General features: G+C 41.9%; 1 protein-coding gene across 1 annotated transcript in view; it reads right to left on the bottom strand.

Moving 5' to 3' along the window:
* LOC138008652 (structural maintenance of chromosomes protein 3-like) overlaps positions 1-3347 on the bottom strand; it is a 9522-nt gene extending 6175 nt beyond the window's left edge. Inside the window, exons 1-5 of the mRNA XM_068855964.1 lie at positions 3262-3347; positions 2258-2344; positions 1391-1534; positions 871-939; positions 235-324 (exon numbers count right to left, since the gene is read on the bottom strand). Coding sequence (XP_068712065.1) covers positions 235-324; positions 871-939; positions 1391-1534; positions 2258-2344; positions 3262-3333 — 462 coding nt within the window. The 5' untranslated portion in view covers positions 3334-3347. The remainder of the gene's footprint in view (positions 1-234; positions 325-870; positions 940-1390; positions 1535-2257; positions 2345-3261) is intronic.
* Positions 3348-20000: the final 16653 nt, after the last annotated feature.

Raw genomic sequence — 20000 nt, 5'->3', positions numbered from 1 at the left:
CGGTGCGATGCTCTACCGACTGAGCAATGAAGCCGCTCAGTTGGGAGCAGGTCAATTTGTTGGGCTTACTGTGTTCATGTGAAAGGATACGATGAATGAAATTTGAAGTTCGGGCTATTGACGAAAGGGGTTCAAATCCCGTCAGTTGAAGTCGCAAGAATGTTTCAGGTGTCTACAAGAGCCAATTGCTGAGTGCGAGGTTCAGTTCACTCCTTCGATGTTTAATATCGTTACCGGTTGTTCCACTGGATCCGTTTTCATCACCAACGAAGCTTTTCCGTTGGACACCAGCTGCTTGAATACTTCGCTGAAGTAGTGAGACATCTGTTTGGAGACACAAAACACATTTTTTAAATACAATGACAAGGGGAGTCACAAATGAAATAAGACCACAAGATTGTGAAGAAAATTTTTAAGGGTATTGCATGTGACGTCACGGCTGCCAAATTGGTGTACAAAACAATGCAATAAAATGCCTTTTGTAAATAATAATAATAATAACAATAATAATAATAATAATAATAATAGTAATAAAAATAAACTTGCATAGCGCCGATATCAATATAGCTATTTTCGTCAGCGCTTTCATCAGCGCTTTTGACTCTATTATTCTGCAAATTTGTGGGGCTATTTTTTCTATCGTTTTGTATTGTATAACAACATGTCCGTCTCATCACGTGGACGCAAACCAAGAATACACGATAAGCCTAAATTCCACAAAAAAGTGCACTTCAAGAAAAAAAACAAATTTAGTAAACTCTCTGTCTGGAAATCTTTCTTCAGTGTAAAGGAAATCATGAAGTGTCTCTTAGGTCGCGTAGGGTGGGGCAAAGTTCCGAAAGAGGCGACTGCTTTGTACAGTAAACGTACCTGTTTAAATGTGAACAGGATGGCCTCGTGTTTGCGTTGCTCAAGAACGTCCATTAGGTCTACAATCGACTGCCAGGTAAAATAAAAGAAGAAAACAAAACCGAAGTAATTCGGCTGACGAAATAAAATGTCCTTCTCGAGAGACGGTCAAGGACGGGATTTAAAATTCTTGTCCCCCACAGAGAGTAACTTCTTCCACTATAGCCTGCAGTACATTAAACAACAAGACTTCGACGTTTTGTATGGGAGAAATCCTTGTACTTCTGTGGGTAAAATTACGGAAACTTTCGAATCAAAATGTTATTCACCCACCAATAAGGCCGTATTGAGGAAAACTTTCCAGGATGTCTTAAGTACGAACCGAGGCCTCAAGTATTTAAGACAGGGTACATTTTATTCCTAATGTGGATCGACCGAGGTCCGTGAATCACATCATGATCATTTAAGAGAAGATTTCTGCCCGCTCTTGCAACCAATAAGCCCACTCCCGCTTGAAAGGAAACTAACACGATGCGCTTACCTGATAACCCTTATCTAGTTCTTCCTTGCGTTTCATTAACTTCTCCTTCTGTTCTGAGAAGTTAACAAACTGGTCCAGCGCTTTCTTATTGACATGGCTGTACTTCTTCAGTTCTTCATTGCACTGGTGAAGTTTTTTCCACAGCTGAAAAAAAAAAAAAAACAAGTAAAATGAATTGAATAATGCGTCAACTGACACACGGATAATTTCTCGCTGCATGTGTGTTTGCTTTTTGGAAGAGAAATAGCATTTCTATTTTGTAAAAACACAAAAAGTGTGTAATTCACATTAACACAGTTCTCCGAACAATATACAACCTTGTACCTTATTGTACCATACTGCACATCGCATATTATATTAGGTCACGTGGTTTTGGGCGTTGCCGCTACTCGCATTAAATGTTTCGAGTTTGAACATGTCTCTCTCTCTCTTGCTCGACTAAATAATCGACACTAACCTTATTACCGTAACCACCGATAGACTCGTAAACAAGCCGCGACCCGAGACCAGAAGCCCAAGATTTGAAAAAAAAAAAGTCTGATGAAAATTCATACACAAGGTACTTCATTATGTGAACTTATAAACTTACAGTAAACGCGTCACCTTGGATCAGTCATTCAATTTGCAGTGAAAATCAGTCAAAGAAACATTTTAACCCTTCAAATTGTGCATAAAGAATATGTCAACTTGTTTGAAAAACAGACTGCTTTTCCTGGTAAACTTTTTCCCCAGTATTTTTTTTTGCAGTGAAAGCTATTAAAGTCCGTAATGTTGACAGCTCGTTGTAAGCAAGTTCGTTCGTTTACGTAACTTAGAAAGACTTCAACAGTCAATAACTAATAAAGAGTGCCTGCTGGCCACACTTACTGTTTTGATTGGTGTTTTTTGATGTTTATCAAACGCATCTGCAGGAAGGGAGCCTAGCTCACGTATCTTCTTTGTACAATCTTCTTTCTGTTGAACAAGATAGTGTTCTAGGTTGATAAATTACAATTCAACTAAACTGCCTGACAACCCAGGTCTCTAGTTTTTTTGAAGACAGTATAAGTCATGCGAGCTGCGAAGATACAATAAGGGCGGAAGAATTTCACCGAATGGAGGGGCGGTTATCTCGAGACTACTCGCTCCACCACGAAAAACTGGAGAGCTTTCTCGCAGGCTACTGAGCTTAAACAGGGTTTTAGACGACTACGTGTGTCAGATGCTCGAGTTGCTCATTTAAAAGAGATCCTTGGTAGAAATCTACTCAATCTACTCAAAGTACCAAGACCCAACACAGTTACCCAATGAGACCGCGCTTTTAGCGATGCTGCGCCTAAACTATGGAATTCTCTCCCTTTTGACATTAGATCGTATGACAGCCTGAACGTGTTTAAGTCCAAGCTGAAAACTCCTCTTCTTCGTGTCGTATACTTATGACTTCTAGTAACCTTTTTATCTCAGTTTTTGAAGTGTGGTTACAAGTACTTTCTTATCCTTTCTTTGTATATATTCAGTTATACCTTTATGATCAAGCGTGTTAGAGCGTTTGAGCTTGTATGTAATACATTCTTACATTTCACTGTAAAGCGCCTCAGAGCATTGAATTTGGCGCTATATAAGTAGTATTCATTTTATTTATACATTAAATTTGACAATAAAGTTGACAGTTACTTGTGAAAATATCGCTTTGTTCGTGGTTAGTTACGAAGCTCGTTTCATCCCGACCAAGGGACTCATCAAAGACCTTTCTTCTTGGCAAACTCGTTGGGTATCACGCCCAAAGTCCCGTTCGCTAACAAAATTTATATTAAAATCGGAATTTTACAGCAGTTAGCGTTTTATATTTTCTTCTTTTCCCTTTCTAACATAAAATAATTCAAACTCCGTACTTTTTTCATAAGAAGACTTCTTTTATGAGCAATTTTCTCCATATGCTTAGCATCATCGTTGATGGCATCCATCCTTTGTTTTTCCATGCTCTGAAAGGACAAAAGCTTGTCAGACTTCGCACAAGGAACCTGAGTGCAATGAATTATCACTACTTTTCATGGAACTGATCATCATCGTCATCAGAGGTAAACGTATTATCACTGTCTTTCAAAATTAAAGAAACCGAGCACATTCAATCAGGACTCGAAAGTGCCGAAAAACGAAAGATAATCCTAGCAAATTGGAAAAGAAGCAAGGAACCATTAAACGTTCTAATTAAACGAGCTTAAAACTCAGAATGATCAAGGTCAAACGCCCATCACTCAACAGGGACTAGGGGTTGGAAGTTACGAACATCTATGATGCCGTGCTCTTGTCACATGGCCGCTCTTCGACCATATGACTATACAACGTAACCACTCACTGCTATTCAAACTGACGAAAACCGTTCAATATTTTTCAATTGATGAATGATTTCTGTTAAAAGTTTTCATTTCGTTCTAAGTTTTAAGCCGGGTTAATAGAAAGTTACTGTATCCAGAACGTGGAATAAAAATTTTTGATTAGATGTTTTCGTGTGCCCGCCAGGGCGAGTCACCATACACACAATGTTTCCGTTGTATAAATTTTCTGCCCATTTTTTTCTCAACCAATCATGAGAGAGATTAGCCTCTAAACAAACGTATAACATAAGGTTGCTGTAATATCCAGTCCAGCATTCCGACAATTCCAGTATAGTTCAGTTTTGCACATGTGCATAAGTATCGTCTTTTGTAGTGCCACGTTGTGAGATGTAGTCGGCAAAGTGATAGCCTATGTTATTAAACGGCATTTAAACAGAGAAGACTCGCGGTTGTTACACTGGCGACGAGGATAAACACGTTGAATTACAAGAGAAATCTAGCAAGCGAAGTCTGAAGCCCAGCGAGAGAGGCAAGCAGGCAAAATACTTCAACGCGTGAATCGATCGATCGACAAAACATGTCTCACACGGAACAAGCAGATGCCGGCGCAGCAGCTCCAGTTCAAGTTATCACGGCAACGAGAAATCTAAAATCTCAACCATTCATCCCAGGAGATGACCCGATAGTAAAAGGGAAAGCGTGGGACGACTGGCTTGAAGAAATCGAACGGGAATTCAGATACTTCAAGATTACGGAACCGCTCGACAAGAAAGATGCACTCATCATTTATGGCGGGAAAGAGATCGCTCGCCTGGAGAAAAGTTTACCAACCCCGACAGATGGCGCTAACGAGTACGACAAGTTGAGAAAGAAGCTAAATGACTACTTCAAACCGAAGAAAAATAAACACCACGCGAGATACGTATTCCTCAAAATGAGACCGACACATGACGAAACAACAAACGCGTACGCTGCACGTTTGAGGGAGAAAGCCAATGACTGCGAATTCGAAGCCAATTGCGATGAACGAATCTTGGAACACCTCATCCAAACAACACAGAATCGATCGCTTATACAAAAAGCCATCAACAAGAAATGGGATTTGACACGGTTTTTAACCGAAGGGGCTCAAATTGAAGACACATCACTTCAAATAAGCGACATGAAAATTCCTCAAGACGTGAAGAAACTTGGGCGATGCTTCGAGAAGCGGCATTCACCCAAGGACAAACAAAGCGGTAAAGGAAAGCAACCCTGTGGATTCTGCGGACAAACAGGCACACACGAGGAAGGCAAGAACTGTCCAGCGTATGGGAAAAAATGTATGAAATGTCAAAAGATCAACCACTTCAGTTCAGTGTGTAAGTCCAAAGGCCCGCACAACAGTAAGAAAGGCAGCGACCAAAAACGCGATCACAAGCCACCAGAGAATTCAAGGCACAAGCGCCGTGTAAAGAGAACCACTGAAGGAGAAGATGCCGACAACTCAACAAGTTCCGATAACGAGTTCTTCTGCCAAGCCGTAAGACACCTGAAGCAAGTGAAGAAAATCAAAACCGATGGTGAAGACAGAACCGTATCAGTGAAGATAGAAGATGTTGATGTAAGAGCTGAGCCTGACAGCGGAGCAGAAGTAAATGTCATGGATGAACACCAATTTAAAGCATTGACAAACCGGTCTAGTGTGAAACTTACACTACAACCGAGCAGAGTAAAGTTAAGCACCTTGCAGAGTGAGCTACCTGTGAAAGGAGAGTTCACAGCCACAATAAGGAACCACACCTGTGGAGCAGTCGCAAGATTTGTTGTGACCAGAGGAAGAATCAACTCCCCACCCCTCATCAGCAAAAGTACCCTTCAAGAGCTGGGTATGTTACAGATCAGAGCAGATGGTTCTTTCGCCGAGACCAATGACTTGAGAATCCAGGAAGAACCACCAGACGTCAAAAGTGTCAAACGCGATAAAGATCTCAAACCTGGAATCAAAGAAATGACTGATCAATACAGTGACGTATTTAAGGGCATCGGGAAGATTAGAGACATTAAGAATGGAAAAGAGTTCTATGCAAAGTTTAGCATGAGACCAGAAGCAGTGCCCGTAGCTCAAAGACCGAGACCAGTGGCTTACTACCTGCAAGAGCCATTGAAGCAATGGCTGGGCCAATGTGTAGAAGAGGAGATATTCGAAGAAGTTCCTGAAGGCGAGGCAGTCACATGGTGCTCACCGCTGGTTGTTCAACCAAAGCTGAAGTTCAACACTGTAGACAAGGAGAAACTTGAACCGCACATGATCAGGGCCAGTGTGGACCTCAGGGTACCAAACCAATTCATGGAAAGAAATAGGATCACCCAGGGACCTATTGTTGAAGACTTCATGTGCAAATTTCATGATTGCACTGTGTTCTCCAAACTTGACATGCGGCAGGGGTACCACCAACTCCTACTCGATCCAGAGTCCAGAAAAATTGCCACTTTTAGCACCCCGTGGGGGAACATGCGACCAAAACGTCTCATCTTTGGAGCAAAAGCCTCGCAAGATCTCTTTGACGAAGCTATCTATCGAATATTTGGAGACATACCAAGATGCCTCAACCAACGGGATGATATCCTGCTAGGAGGAAGAAACCTGGAGGAGCACAACAAGACATTGGAAGCAGTCCTGCAGAGAGCAATGGATTTTGGAATCACATTCAATCCTGACAAGTGCCAGTTTGGAGTCGAGGAGATAGAGTTCTACGGACACAAATTCACGAAAGACGGATTAAAGCCAAACCCAGACAAAATCAGAGCTGTCAAAGAAAGCAGTCCACCAAAATCAAAAGAAGCGGTGCGAAGTTTCCTTGGCATGACGGGATACCTTTCAAAGTTCATCCCAAGATACGCATCACTAACTGCACCATTGCGAAAGCTAACCCACAAAGATACAAAGTTCAAATGGGGAGCAGAAGAGAATGAAGCATTTGAGAACCTGAAAGCAAGCATAACTAGTGAAAGCACAATGGCATACTTCAACCCAGCTAGACCAATCGTTGTGAGAGTGGAAGCCATTTTCCATGAAGGGCTCTCAGCCGGATTATTCCAAGAGACAGGTTGTGGTCTCCAGCCAGTTCACTTCATTAGTCGTACCATGACCGACACGGAGAAACGGTACAGCCAGACAGAAAAAGACGCCCTGTCAGTACATTGGGCGAAGAACAGGTTCAGCATTTACCTCCTTGGAGCACCGAAATTCAAGATCATCACTGCCCACAAGCCACTGCTCCCACTGTTTAACAAGGCAGCCATGCGACTCCCACCGTGAATTGAAAAATGGGTGATGGGAATGCAAGATGTCGACTTCGAGCTAATCTATGAGCCTGGAAAAGATGACGCAGACCCCCTTGACTTCCTGTCAAGACACCCATTGCCAGAGAAAGGAAAGGATGCTGTAGAGAGAGTAATCAAATATGTCTTGAAAGCCGAGCATGCTGTCGTTGTAGATCAGATCAAGGAAGAAACTTGCAAAGATACCCAACTTCAAAAACTGTCCGCCAGGATACTGACGGGGGACTGGGAACGTTACAAAAAGGACCCAGACATTGCACCATTCTACAGTGTGCAGAATGAATTGTATACAGTGGATGGCCTACTCTTTCTTATGAATCAGATCATCATCCCCAGAAGCCTGCAGAGACAAGTCATTAAGGCTGCACACCACCTCGGACATCTGGGAACGACCAAAACAAAGCAAATGATAAGAGCAAAGTATTGGTTTCCAACCATGAACACCATGATCGAACAGATCATTGGACAGTGTTACCAATGCCAGGTTACCACAAAGCAGCACAGGCAGGAACCCATCAAAGTCACAGACATACCCAAGAAACCGTGGGATGTCATAGCTGTAGACTTCAGTGGACCATACCCTAGTGGCCATTATAATCTAGTAGCCATAGACAAGAGAACAAGATATCCTGAAGTCGCGAAGACCCACTCAACAGCTTTTCAACCAACCAAGGAAAAGCTCAAAACAATGTTTGCCACTCATGGCACCCCAAGACAGCTGGAAAGTGACAACGGACCACCGTTTAATTCCAGAGAGTTTGCAGGGTTCGCTAAAACAGAGGGATTCCACCATCATCGAGTCACCCCAGAACATGCACGTGCTAATGGCGAAGCGGAAAGCTTCATGAAACTGCTTAATAAGACAGAGCACATCACCCACCTTAAAGGCGGGAATAGCAGCATAGCTATTGAAGAAATGCTGACAGGCTACCGTTCAACACCACACCCTGCCACCGGAATAGCACCCTATGAAGCCCTCATGAACAGACAAGTGAGAACCAAATTAGACCATCAAACGAGGGAGAGCAGCGAGAATGCTCGTGACACAGCCATCAATGAGAGGGATGAGAGATACAAAGAGAAGCTCAAACAGAATGCTGAGAACAGGAACACTAAGGCACACAACTTCATTGTAGGAGATCATGTATTGTTGAAGCAAAAGAAGAGGAACAAATGGTCCACAGCATATGAACCAGCTTTCTACACCGTAATCCGAACCGACGGATCAAGCATTGCCGCACGTCGAATCACAGATGGACGGGAAGTGTATCGGGACGCAAACCAGTTCAAGATTGCCAACGCTTTGGTCCAAGACAATGCCAGTGAAGAGTGGGACGACCGGGAAGGAGAAACGACCACAGAGGATTGGAGAGAGAAAATCCTACTGAATGCCAACCCTCAGTCAGTCCAAGAGGAGATTATCTCCAGCACAGAGGAAATGGTCGAAACCAACAGCAGTGACAAAACGGAACAGAACAAACCAACTGAGTCCTCAGCAGCTGTAGCCAGACCAAGGCGTGATCGGAGGCGACCAGACGATCTGAAAGACTATGTTACCTAGACTGTACTAAGCTTATGCTCACTGGACATAGACATTTATATGCCCTGAACATTTTCTGTTTAAGCGTAGAACATTGGACATTTTGGGACATTGTTTTCTAGTTGCGTTTTATTTAAGGAAAAGACCGTCTCTGGAAAAAGGGAGAAATGTAATATCCAGTCCAGCATTCCGACAATTCCAGTATAGTACAGTTTTGCACATGTGCATACGTATCGTCTTTTGTAGTGCCACGTTGTGAGATGTAGTCGGCAAAGTGATAGCTTATGTTATTAAACGGCATTTAAACTGAGAAGACTCGCGGTTGTTACATTTACGACATCCCTAGCGGCATGAAATTATTGTAAAATCCCACCCCTAAAAACTTATGAACGAAAACCTTCACTCTAACAGTTTATTTTTAGGATTTTCGATGGATGAGCAGATGAGGCTACCTTTCGTTATTATGACAGATTTATCGAAATTAAGGCATTTTTCCACTGCCGTTTTCTCCGAAACAAAGTCGGTGACCCCCGATTTTTTTTTATTTTTGGAGTAAGTACTTTATGACCTAACTCTAGGCGAGAAATGAAGAAAATCTCACCGTAGGAAGATTTTGGCGCGAACGTCCTTAAATTAAAATATATGTAATTAGTTATGTAAACGACAACAACATAAATCGTGAAAAGAAACATAGAAGTGGCATTCAGGCCCAGAGCGCTTACAAGAGTCCTTTGGAATACTCAGGGGAGAACTCTGATATTCTTCTTTTTTGTGCAAAATTTGTACCATTTTCCTAGCAAGTGGAACAGTGTCAATCATGAAAGTCACTCGTCTAATCACTCATGTCTTGGCACTGGTTGTGTTCTCCTGTGCTGCCAGCGCGGATATGCACGACGGGATGATGCACTACGCGAGTCTCATGTCTTCCGATGGGACTTTCGAGTTGAAATGGGCCTACAACGGCACTACTGGAATGTTGTACTTTAAAATGAAGTGCAGGAACACTGGTTGGTGCGGAGTGGGTTTCAGCACAATGGGTGATGGTGCAAGCATGAAAGATTACGATATTGCTGCTGGTGGGTCGGCTCCCTCCGATTACCTTTATGTAAGTTTATCTAGTGTTTAGCTAGTATTCTAAGGCATTTTTTTTCATCATCTTTCGTTTGTGTCACCATGTAACTGCCAAATCCCTCGCGCGTTTATTTTCTAGTGTCTTAGTTCCTTAAAAAGGCGTAAGAGCGATTCAAAAAGCGGAGAGCTTCCGCGATAAATTTGTTTCCTAGTTTATTCTGATACATCGAGTTTAAGCGCTCCTTAAAGAAAGGGAACATTTGGCAATTATAAACCAAAATGGGAGAGATTTTAGAAATCTGCTGCTACTTTGACAGTTAATGTTAGTTTTCTGTTTGCTATTCGCTGAAAATGCCATAAGCCATGGTACAATGATACCCAGTGGATCATGATACTGCAAAATCGATAAACCAGTTTCATTTTTGGAAAATCTGAGTTCAATGAGTTGCTAAGCGACTCACTATTTGTATAGTTGCTTTTTATCGAACTGAGTCTTTCCAGGGGCCGATTACATGAGCCGGGCTGGTCAGGGTTGCCGGGATGTCTTTCAGCCCGGTATTACATGAGGTGAGCTAGCCCGGCTTGGACTCAATTTAGAATATGTCATGTGAAAAAAGATAACAACAACAAGAAGAAGTGGAGAGAAGTTTGTCTCGCTAAAATTGTTATTAAAATTCACTATTCTACAATTTAAAAGGCCTTATGGTTTGCTATCTTATTTATCCTTTATTTAAACAGAAAAAAACGACTATTCAGTGGGCCATTTTGCAGAATATAGTTCAAAACCACTTAAAAATAGCATTGTTAAACGTATTTTAGTACTTAAACGGTAGATATAGGCATATCTTTATCCCCTAAAAATCTTTCATCTGTTCGGATTTCCTAGCTAAAAGTCTAGTGATCCGAAAATTGTAGGGATCAAAACTTACCTTTTCGAAAATTTTAGCCAGAAAAAAGCTCCCGAAAATTCTAGGTGACCTTCTTAGGGTAAAAATCCATTAAAAATGGGCAATTATACCAATTTTTAGATGTTCGAAAATCCTAGGACAGGCAGGCAAGCAAGAAATTTTACAACAAAAGTTTCGAAAGTTCTACGTCTAAAATCGTTTTCCGAACAGATATTTTCAGCTGAAATTTTTCTCCATGATGTAATCGCAAACTTGACTTTTGGTGTATTTCTCAGACGTGCCAGGATCTCGGCTAAACGAGCCAGCCCGCCTAACCGGCTCATGTAATCGGCCCCTAACTTTGTTCGTTTTATTGTAAGTTTGTGGCCGATATTTCCCCTTAGGGTTAGGGAGAGCACCCCTTCCACATATTACAAAATACTTAATATTAGATTGAGCGAGTCGGTCTTCTAATGCAAATTGAAACGACATGTAACTACCAATTCTCAATTTTTCGTTCGCGCAAATGATTCGTTTGTTCCTCGGATCTCTTTTGTTTCTGATGAGACCTCGTTTGTTGTTAGTAGCCTTTTTTTGTTTTCTCCTTTGTAACGCAGCTTTCGTCATCCACATGTGCCGAACCTAATACCTATTTGGTTCGACCCAAATGATTAAGTCACACGTCGAACTTCTAATGTGCCGAACCTAATTCTTGGAGTAAATAAATACCATTTTCAATGGTTAAAATAAGGGAATGAACTGGTGAAAGAGGTTTGAAACGACTCATTTCCATTCCATCTCACTAGTTTTGCCTCAGTACACTGAAAAGCCAAAACACTTTCTTCGATAATTTACTCGCTAAGTAGAAACAGCTTTATTTGCTGTGTTTTTTATATTCAAGGAAATTGCGATCATATTGAGATGCTCACAACAAACGCGTACACAGTGAACTGGGCATTTTCTCCCTCCTTTTTGTTGTTGCTGAAGATTTTTCCTTGTCGTTTGGACAGGATTTCTGGAGTGCTGGTTTGCGAACTCCAGAAAAAGATGCACAGCAAGACCTGACCATTCAATCTGTCAACCAAACGGGCGGATATACGATCGTGGACTTTAAGAGGCCAGCAAATACTAATGATAAGAAGGATGTTCAATTCACGGTAAGATCAAGAGACAAGTGTGCGCGAGGTTTTCTTTTCTTTGTTCGCAATAATTTGGCCATCCTCTCTGTGAGGCCCCGTCCACACGTAACGTACCGGTATTCAAATCGAATTTCCTCGTCCGCACGTATCCGGATTCGTTCTAGTATTCAGGACTCCTCAGTCTGTGACTATTGTCAACAGAGCATGCGTCATCAGGCAAAGCGAGTTGGCAACAGGAAAAACGATAACATTTCGATTTCGTGCAGTGGCCATATTGAATATTTACGTGGTAAAGACTGAAGACTATATCTGAGTTTGTAATGTCATTGGATTTGAAAATATCCGGATTCGACCGGCCACACGATTTGCGTATTCAAAAATTTCCACTCTGGAGACTTGCGCATTCACATGCCGGATTCGCCGGATACGTGTGGACGGAAGCCGAATCCGCAAAGAAAAAGCTGCAGATTAAGAAAATATCCGGATTCGTGTGGACCTGGGCCTAAGACTGACGAGTAGTCAAAAAAACTAAGGAACATACCAAAGCTACGAAAGGGACATCTTTGTTTGTTTTTCGAAATTTAGAGAATTTCCGACTGAAATTGGAGTTTTTGCGGGGAATATACACAATATTTTACTGCGACCGTGAGTTTGCAAACTCGAAATTTCGAGTCTGTGAACGCAAAATTTAGAATTTCTAACCTCGAAATTTTGAGTTTAGAAAAGATAAATTTTGCGTTCACAAACTCGAAATTTCGAGTTTGTAAACTCACGGTCGCAGTAAAATGCAGACTGCACACAAGGGGTAAAATGAAGACTAAGGTTATAATTTAACTGTTTAAAAAGGCAAAACCCATCAAGAAGTGCTAACCTTAGGCCTAACTACTGAGGCACAAAACATTATTTAGGCTTAACTGTTAGCACTTCTAAAGGGTTTGGGCTTTTATAACAGTTAAATTATAACATTAATCTGCATTTTACCCCTAGTCTGCAGTCTGCATTTTACACTAACCAGTTTCCAAACTCGAAATTTCGAGTTTGTGAACGCAAAATTTCGAGTTTCTAAACTCGAAATTTCGAGGTTGTGAACACAAACTTTCGAGTTTGTAAACACAAATTTCGAGGTTGTAAACTCAAAACTTCGAGTTTCTAAACTAAAAATTTCAGGTTTGAAAATCTGATCACGAAATGCCATGTCCCTTAAGCTTACGGGCCACCGTACTTGAGTCCATTCCATTCTTAATTTTATTATGAGGCAACCGTTTCCCGTCCGGGATCATTTGCGGTCCATTTGGGGATCATTTCTGGTCCAGGAATCATTTCTGGGCCGGGATCATTTGCGGGCCTGTACAGTACTTCTACAGTCTAAGTAAATCAGTGATTGATTTACGTAGAACGTAGACATAAAGAGATTTGATTTCCGATGTTGACGAGGGGATACTCGGAAAAAACCCGAGTGCTCCTCCTAAAACCTACCGACGACCTTCCGATCTCTGGTTCGGATGCTTCAGTACCAGTTAGCTATAGGAACCTCGTTGGATACTGCCGCCAGCATCTAAAATTGTCAAAATGGAGCATTAATTGCCATAGTCCATTACGCGGAAGGTCGTAGGTTCGACTCGGCTGCAAACTTTCCGAGAACCGTACTTACTCGAATAAGCGCCGCGGCGCTTATTTAATTTTTCGCCCCTCAAATGTGGCACTTGTTCGAGGGCGGCGCTTATTTAACAATTGGACGCCAAACATAAATATTTCTACGATGAAATGATATACGAAATCCATCATATATGAACTGCGGATATGAAATCAAGTGAGCTATGATCCTCGCAGTTGTGAATGCAATTTTTGCGATTGCGTAAAGAAGCCTGAAAAATTCAGGACTTCAACGGGGTTTGAACCCATGACCTCGCGATACCGGTGCGACGCTCTAAACAATTGAGCTATGAAGTCACTGACGTTGGGAGCTGGTCATTTGTGGGTTCTAATGCTCCTGTGAGGAATGAATCAACGATGAAATGATATATGAAATGCATCATATATGAACTGCGGATATGAAATCAAATGAAGCTATGATCCTCGCAGCTCCCAAAGTCAGTGGCTTCATAGCTCAGTTGGTTAAAGCGTTGCACCGGTATCGCGAGGTCACGGGTTCAAACCCCGTTGAAGCCTTGAATTTCTCAGGCTTCTTTACGCAATCGCAAGAATTGAATTCATAACTGCGATCATAGCTTCAACAGAGAAATATTTCTGTACGAAGGTTAACAGAAACGTCTTTTGATAGTCACCATTTGACTCTTACGGAATGCAATCACCTTGAACTGAAGAACATCGGTTTTGATGCAAATAAATTTCCCTTCTTTAGTTAGAGGGGCTTTTTAGTGTTTTTTTTTATTTGACGAAATTCCTCGAATAAGAATAAGCGCCGCATTAGAACCACGGCGCTTATTAGGGGGTGGAGCTTATTTGATATTTTGTCCCAAATGTGGCGGTTATTCAAGGGCGCCGCTTATACGAATAAATACGGTATCTCCGGGTCAACTACATGCAACACCGAAAAAAAAACCTCTTCATTTAATTTACCGGTCGGTTAACATGGAACATCTCTTTAAATCAGTATTCTCTGACATCGTTTTTCATTTAATTTTCAGCGCGATACTAAAGTCTGGATTATGTACGGGATGGACGAAGAAGATATCACTAGCTCGGATTTTCCGAAACACTCGAAAAAAGGCAGAATATCCTCGACAATTCAATACAACCTGATTGCGATGGCGTGCGCCGCTGACGGTTCCATTTTCAGCGGGACATGCGCTGCTGCCAGTGTTCTCTTCTATTTGATTGCCCACTTTGTTTTGTCTTCCTAAATCGGCACAGCTGGCATGTTATTTCGCGTAGTGTTAAAAGTTGAAGCTCCATCATAACAAACATAAGCTTGACAATTCATTAACCCTAGCAGTAGAACTGGTCTCGCTTCCTTCCATGTCTGATTAATAATAAATTCTGTTTACATTCTCGACTGATTGCCTCTTTTGTTTCTCCGATCCATTTGGCAGTTTTAGGCGGAAATTTTTGTATCGGCAAATTCTTTTTTCGGATTCAAAAATATCCGCGTACACACCTAGCATATTCTAATCATTTTATCTGGATACACTCAAGTGCCCGGTGCTTTTGACAATGATTTTGCGTGTTGAGCATTCGCAAAATCGTCTGTTATTAACAAGTTTCAAGTGAGTCTTTCTAGGTCCAAGGTCGATATGCTATGTTGATTTATCTCACCCGGAAAAGACTGGATCCGATAGTGTTACGTCAGCGCCTTCGAAAATTTGCAGATACGACCGTCCACACCCATTTGAATTCGCAGCGTATTCAAACTTTCCACTTTGGAGACCGTAATCGAAAATTCCCGGATACGGCTACCGAATTCGACAGATAACTGTGGACGCAAGGCGCATTCGAGACAATAAATTTGCGGATACAAAAAAAGAAATTCCGGATACGTATGGACGGCGCCTAAGAAACGATGACGGCAACGGCAACCCCACAAAACAATAATATCATTGGTTAAAATAGGGAAAATAATCGTGCTTCACGTACAGCACGCATTTTAGGAAGTATTTCCGCCGTGATGGTAAATGTGATTAAAACGGTTTTTAAGAAGCCCAGTAAACGAATGAGAAGAGATATTAATCTGTCAGTGACACGGGCATAGACGGAAAAAAATACGAGTGCTCCTTAACAGGCGATCGTCACACGAACCTCGTTTAATGGCCTAACTCCCACGAGACTTGTGTAGCTCAGTTATAGAGCATCCGAACTAGTAATTGCAAGGTCGTATGTCCAACTCTTGCAAAGGAGCACTCGGATTTTTCCGAGCATGCCCGAGTCCTAGCTCGTACGTCCGAGTCATGCAAAGGAGCATGCGCGTGTCACTAACACGTAATGTAAGTTACAGACCGAGTTTTTTCCCGTTGATTTATTCGCGCTTGGGCGCGCGCCATAAATCAACAGGAAAAAAGGAGGATCCATAAATTACAGTACGGTCCGAGAAAATGAGGTTAGTGAGATATTTATTATATCTCTGAGGTAAATCCGGCGCGCGGGCAAGGAAACTAGTCGAAGTCAAGCGGAAGGTTCAACTGCCAAAATCCGAAAAACTAAATCTTCTTGGCTTTTTGAAATAGTTGCTTGCAAGATTCAAACAGTTTTACAAGTTTATGTAACAGAAAAGACATGAAAACTTGATAAATAATTTTTTATCGAAATTTTAAATTTAGCGGGCTGTACAGAGGACCGTACTGTAGAATACGGCCCGCTAATGTAGCCAATCACTGCGCGCGTACTATCTCAGAGATAATAATATCTCTTCTTATTTCTGCCGTGCTCTGCATGACAACGACGTGAGATCACCAAATTGGAAGTTTTGACGACAACGTGAATTTACTAATGCGAACCATTCATTCTCTATTTCACCCTGAAACGGCTCGTACCAATTTCTTTTTAGGATACTTCGCCCAAATTTTGCGACGTGAACGAGATGGAATAATCTCGAGGAGGAGGGGGGACTTCACATACTAAGGGGTGGGAATGGTCGTCGGAAATTTTGAATTAAACTCCTAAAGGAGACCAATCTGGGTGTGGCCCAGGCTTTTTTGATCCCTTAAAGAGACCATATTTTTTATATTTCTTCGCGTGCAACCCGAAATGCGTACGAGACCCTCACGGCTACACATGATGGCGCTTCTTGGAAAGTAACTACATAGTGAGTAGAATAGGTATCCTCTACTAACTATGGTGCATGCAATCCGTCTTTTCAAATATTTCTCGCCCCTAATCTTGGAGACCAACATTGAGCAAGTTTGTAAAAAAGTCATGCGCTGGGGTAGGAGCTTTGAGAGGAATTAAATCTTTCGTCCCGCTTAGTACCCTTGTAACTTTATATAAACCACTTATACAAACTTACTTCGATTACTGTTCGCCTATGTGAGATATTTGCGGTAAACAATTGAAAGATAAACTACAAAAGATTCAAAACCGAGCAGGAAGGGTTATTACGGGTTCTTCATATGATATTAGGTCTTTGTTGAATAATTTGAAATGGAAAACCCTTGAAACTGGACGCTTCCACATGAAGGCTTCACTTATGTACAAAATCATCAAAAATCAATCTGCTCCCCACCTGAGAGACTCCTTTACAAAGTGCAACGAAACTAATATTAATTGTAATCTCGGGAATCTTCAGACTGACCTGGCACTTCCAAACCCAAAGACAAATTTCTTAAACGCTGCTTTAAGTATAGTGGTGCAATGCTCTGATTAAATTTTCCCCAAGAGACAAACGCCGCACAATCTTGCCTCTTTGCCTTTTGCTGGATCACGCTGACTCCCTGTGGTATTATCATTTTACGTACGCCCCACTTGCAAACCAGCTGTATTGTTGTTGAATTTGGCTAGCGTTGCTAAATAAAGCTAGTACTAGTACTACTACCGCTCCTACCACTACCACTACCATGCTACTGCTACTGTTACTGCTACTGCTACTGCTACTGCTACTGCTACTTCTACTGCTTCTGCTTCTGCTACTACTACTACTACTACTACTACTACTACTACTACTACTACTACTACTACTACTACTACTACTGCTACTGCTACTGCTACTGCTTCTGCTTCTGCTTCTACTACTACTACTACTACTACTACTACTACTACTACTACTACTACTACTACTACTACTACTACTACTACTACTACTACTACTACTGGGGTGCCCGTGACACCCCACCCCCTCCTACCTTTGTGGCAGTCAACGACATAATACAATAATACAAACCATCTCTGTGAGACTGGAACAGAATAATTTATGTCACCTTCAACTTGCTCAATTCACGGACCTTTGATTTCAGGCAGCGATTACACGAAAGAGGTTTCACTTCGACATGGTTCTATGACTTCGAAACCGCGTCAAAATCGATGCAGTTTGGAGGTATTTACACAAAACCGTTTTCGCCAGAAAATCAAAGTCGTGATGTTATAAGCGAGTGCTGCACCATGTGCTAAATTCACTAGTTTGAATTGAACAATGCAAATTTCGCACCAAAATAGTAACTGTATTCAAATCAATGCGGTTTCGCTGTTTACACGACAGATGAAACCGCATCGTTTTGAAAACGCTCAACTTTTGGCAGCGGTTTCAAATCGACACGGTTTCGGCAAAAGTTTCGATCGGTGTCGTGTAAACAGAAGGTGTAACTGCATCGAAAACGATGCGGTTACAAATGAAACCGCGTTCGTGTAAACGCTGCCTCAGTCTGCGGTTAAAAAATTCTGATCACGTGATAAACATTTTTTGTGGCTCTGTGGTTTGGCTCTGCGCTTTCGGTCTCGTGACGCTAATTTCTGTTGCTCTCCCCAAAGAGAAAACTAAACGTGAAACGGTGCTTACGGCGAGTAAAGCTGGCCAAAGCTATTACGGGTAACCCAGGAAAAGTCTTGTCCGAGGAAATAAGAAGCAGGTGAAAACTTTTCTTCAGGTTGTTTTCTTTCGAAACTGCAGAGCCACAAAAAAATGTTTAACCGCAGACTGAAATCAACGGCCTTGTCGCCCTTGTCCACGGACGTCTGAGATTGCTAGTATGCAGCCATTTTATAGAATAAAAAATGCATTTTTCACAGAATTTGCCGGGCAGTGTTGGTTTTTCTGGAGAGGGGAAAACCGGAGTACCCGGAGAAAAACCACTCTCGGCAAGGAGAGAACAAACAACAAGTATTTCGTCCCGGTTTCATGTAAACAGCTGCAAGAAAAGTTCATGCCGGTACAAGTTCACCGGTCTGTGTTCGTCGCGGTCTCGTGTAATTACCCACTAAATAAGACCCTAAGCAGTCAGCAAAAAAGTTCACTGAAGGTCACGTTAATTGGAGCAACGCGATATTCCACTTTCATCACTCAGAGTCTTTATTAATAACTTAGAGAAAGTATTGTCTTTGTAATGACATCGATCTGCAAATGGTTAGACTGGATAAGAACGATAAAGCGTATGCCCCCGTCTCACAACCCTTCAAATGTTCATAAGCCTGTGGTACGTAAAAGCACCCACTCCTTAACTCAGTAGTCGCAACAGAGTCCCTGTGTTGTGGTCTGTCTGTTGTATAGTCTATTCTCTGTTACGTTCACTGACTCACGGAGGTCGACGTTTGTAAGGAACTCTTTGCTCTTTGCATAACTGATAAAAAAAGAAAGAAATATGCAGTATCGAGGGGGCACTTTGAGAGTCTGAGATTGTAGGAGGAGGCACTTGAGAGTCTCAGATCGTTGGAGAAGAAAATGATTAAGACAGACGTAAACGGTGCAAAGACACCAGTGGCTCTTAACTGTTCTAAAGGGAGTCGAATATTTGATGAAAACATTTAATGGTTCTGAGGTTTTTCTGCAGGTTATGAAAATTACGAGAACACGTTCACCTATAGCTGAGTTTGCAACCGGTCTCTTGAGGGGAAGACAACTGAAATGGCGGGATGCACGAATGATACATGACACCAAAAAAGACCTCATATTGTAGCTATATCGTTTGTGTAATCCAACATGGCAACGATGACTTAATCTTACGTCACCAAAGTCAAAAGATGGACTGAGGTGATCCTCGCGCTTCACTGGACAATTTGAGCAAATGACGTCTCTATTTTCACTTTATGTTGGAGTCAGTGGTTAATAAAAAGTCCAGAAATAGAGTCTCGTAAAATCATTTAAAATCATTTTGTACCAAAATAGAGAACTATATTAGAGATTACTGCTGCTCCTGAGTATTTCATAGTGTGGAGTCGCCGCAGTTAGGAAAACAAATGGCGCCCTCGACAAATGTCTTCGCTTTCCTGGCACCTGTCTTGCTTTCTTGTGCGTTTCGTAGGGTCGATGCACTGAGTTACGCCAGCATTGACTCTGGTGATGATAATTTCAAGCTTCAATGGGCGTACGACAATGAGAGGTTAATCTTCAACTTGACTTGTAAAACAACAGGCTGGTGCGCGGTTGGTTTCACCACAACCGCTGACGGAGGACGAATGCTGAACTACGATATAGCTCTTGGTGGTGTGGCATCAAATGCAGGATACCTTGATGTAAGTAAGCCATTAGAGTGACAAGAAGGGGTTACGTTTTTGCAAACGTTGGCCGTGCAGCGCTTAAATTTCAACAGATTTAACTATTAAGGCCTGGCCAAACGCTCGCAACATTTCAACGCAACATCTTGCAACATTGTTGGCACAACATGTTATATACGTTTGGCCACCCTGTTGCGATATGTTGCGAGATGTTGCAACATGTTGGATGATGTTGGGTCA

This window comes from Montipora foliosa, chromosome 6 (genome assembly GCF_036669935.1).
Source record: "Montipora foliosa isolate CH-2021 chromosome 6, ASM3666993v2, whole genome shotgun sequence".
Classification (NCBI taxonomy): domain Eukaryota; kingdom Metazoa; phylum Cnidaria; class Anthozoa; order Scleractinia; family Acroporidae; genus Montipora; species Montipora foliosa.
This window is presented reverse-complemented; position numbering and strand designations above follow the sequence as displayed.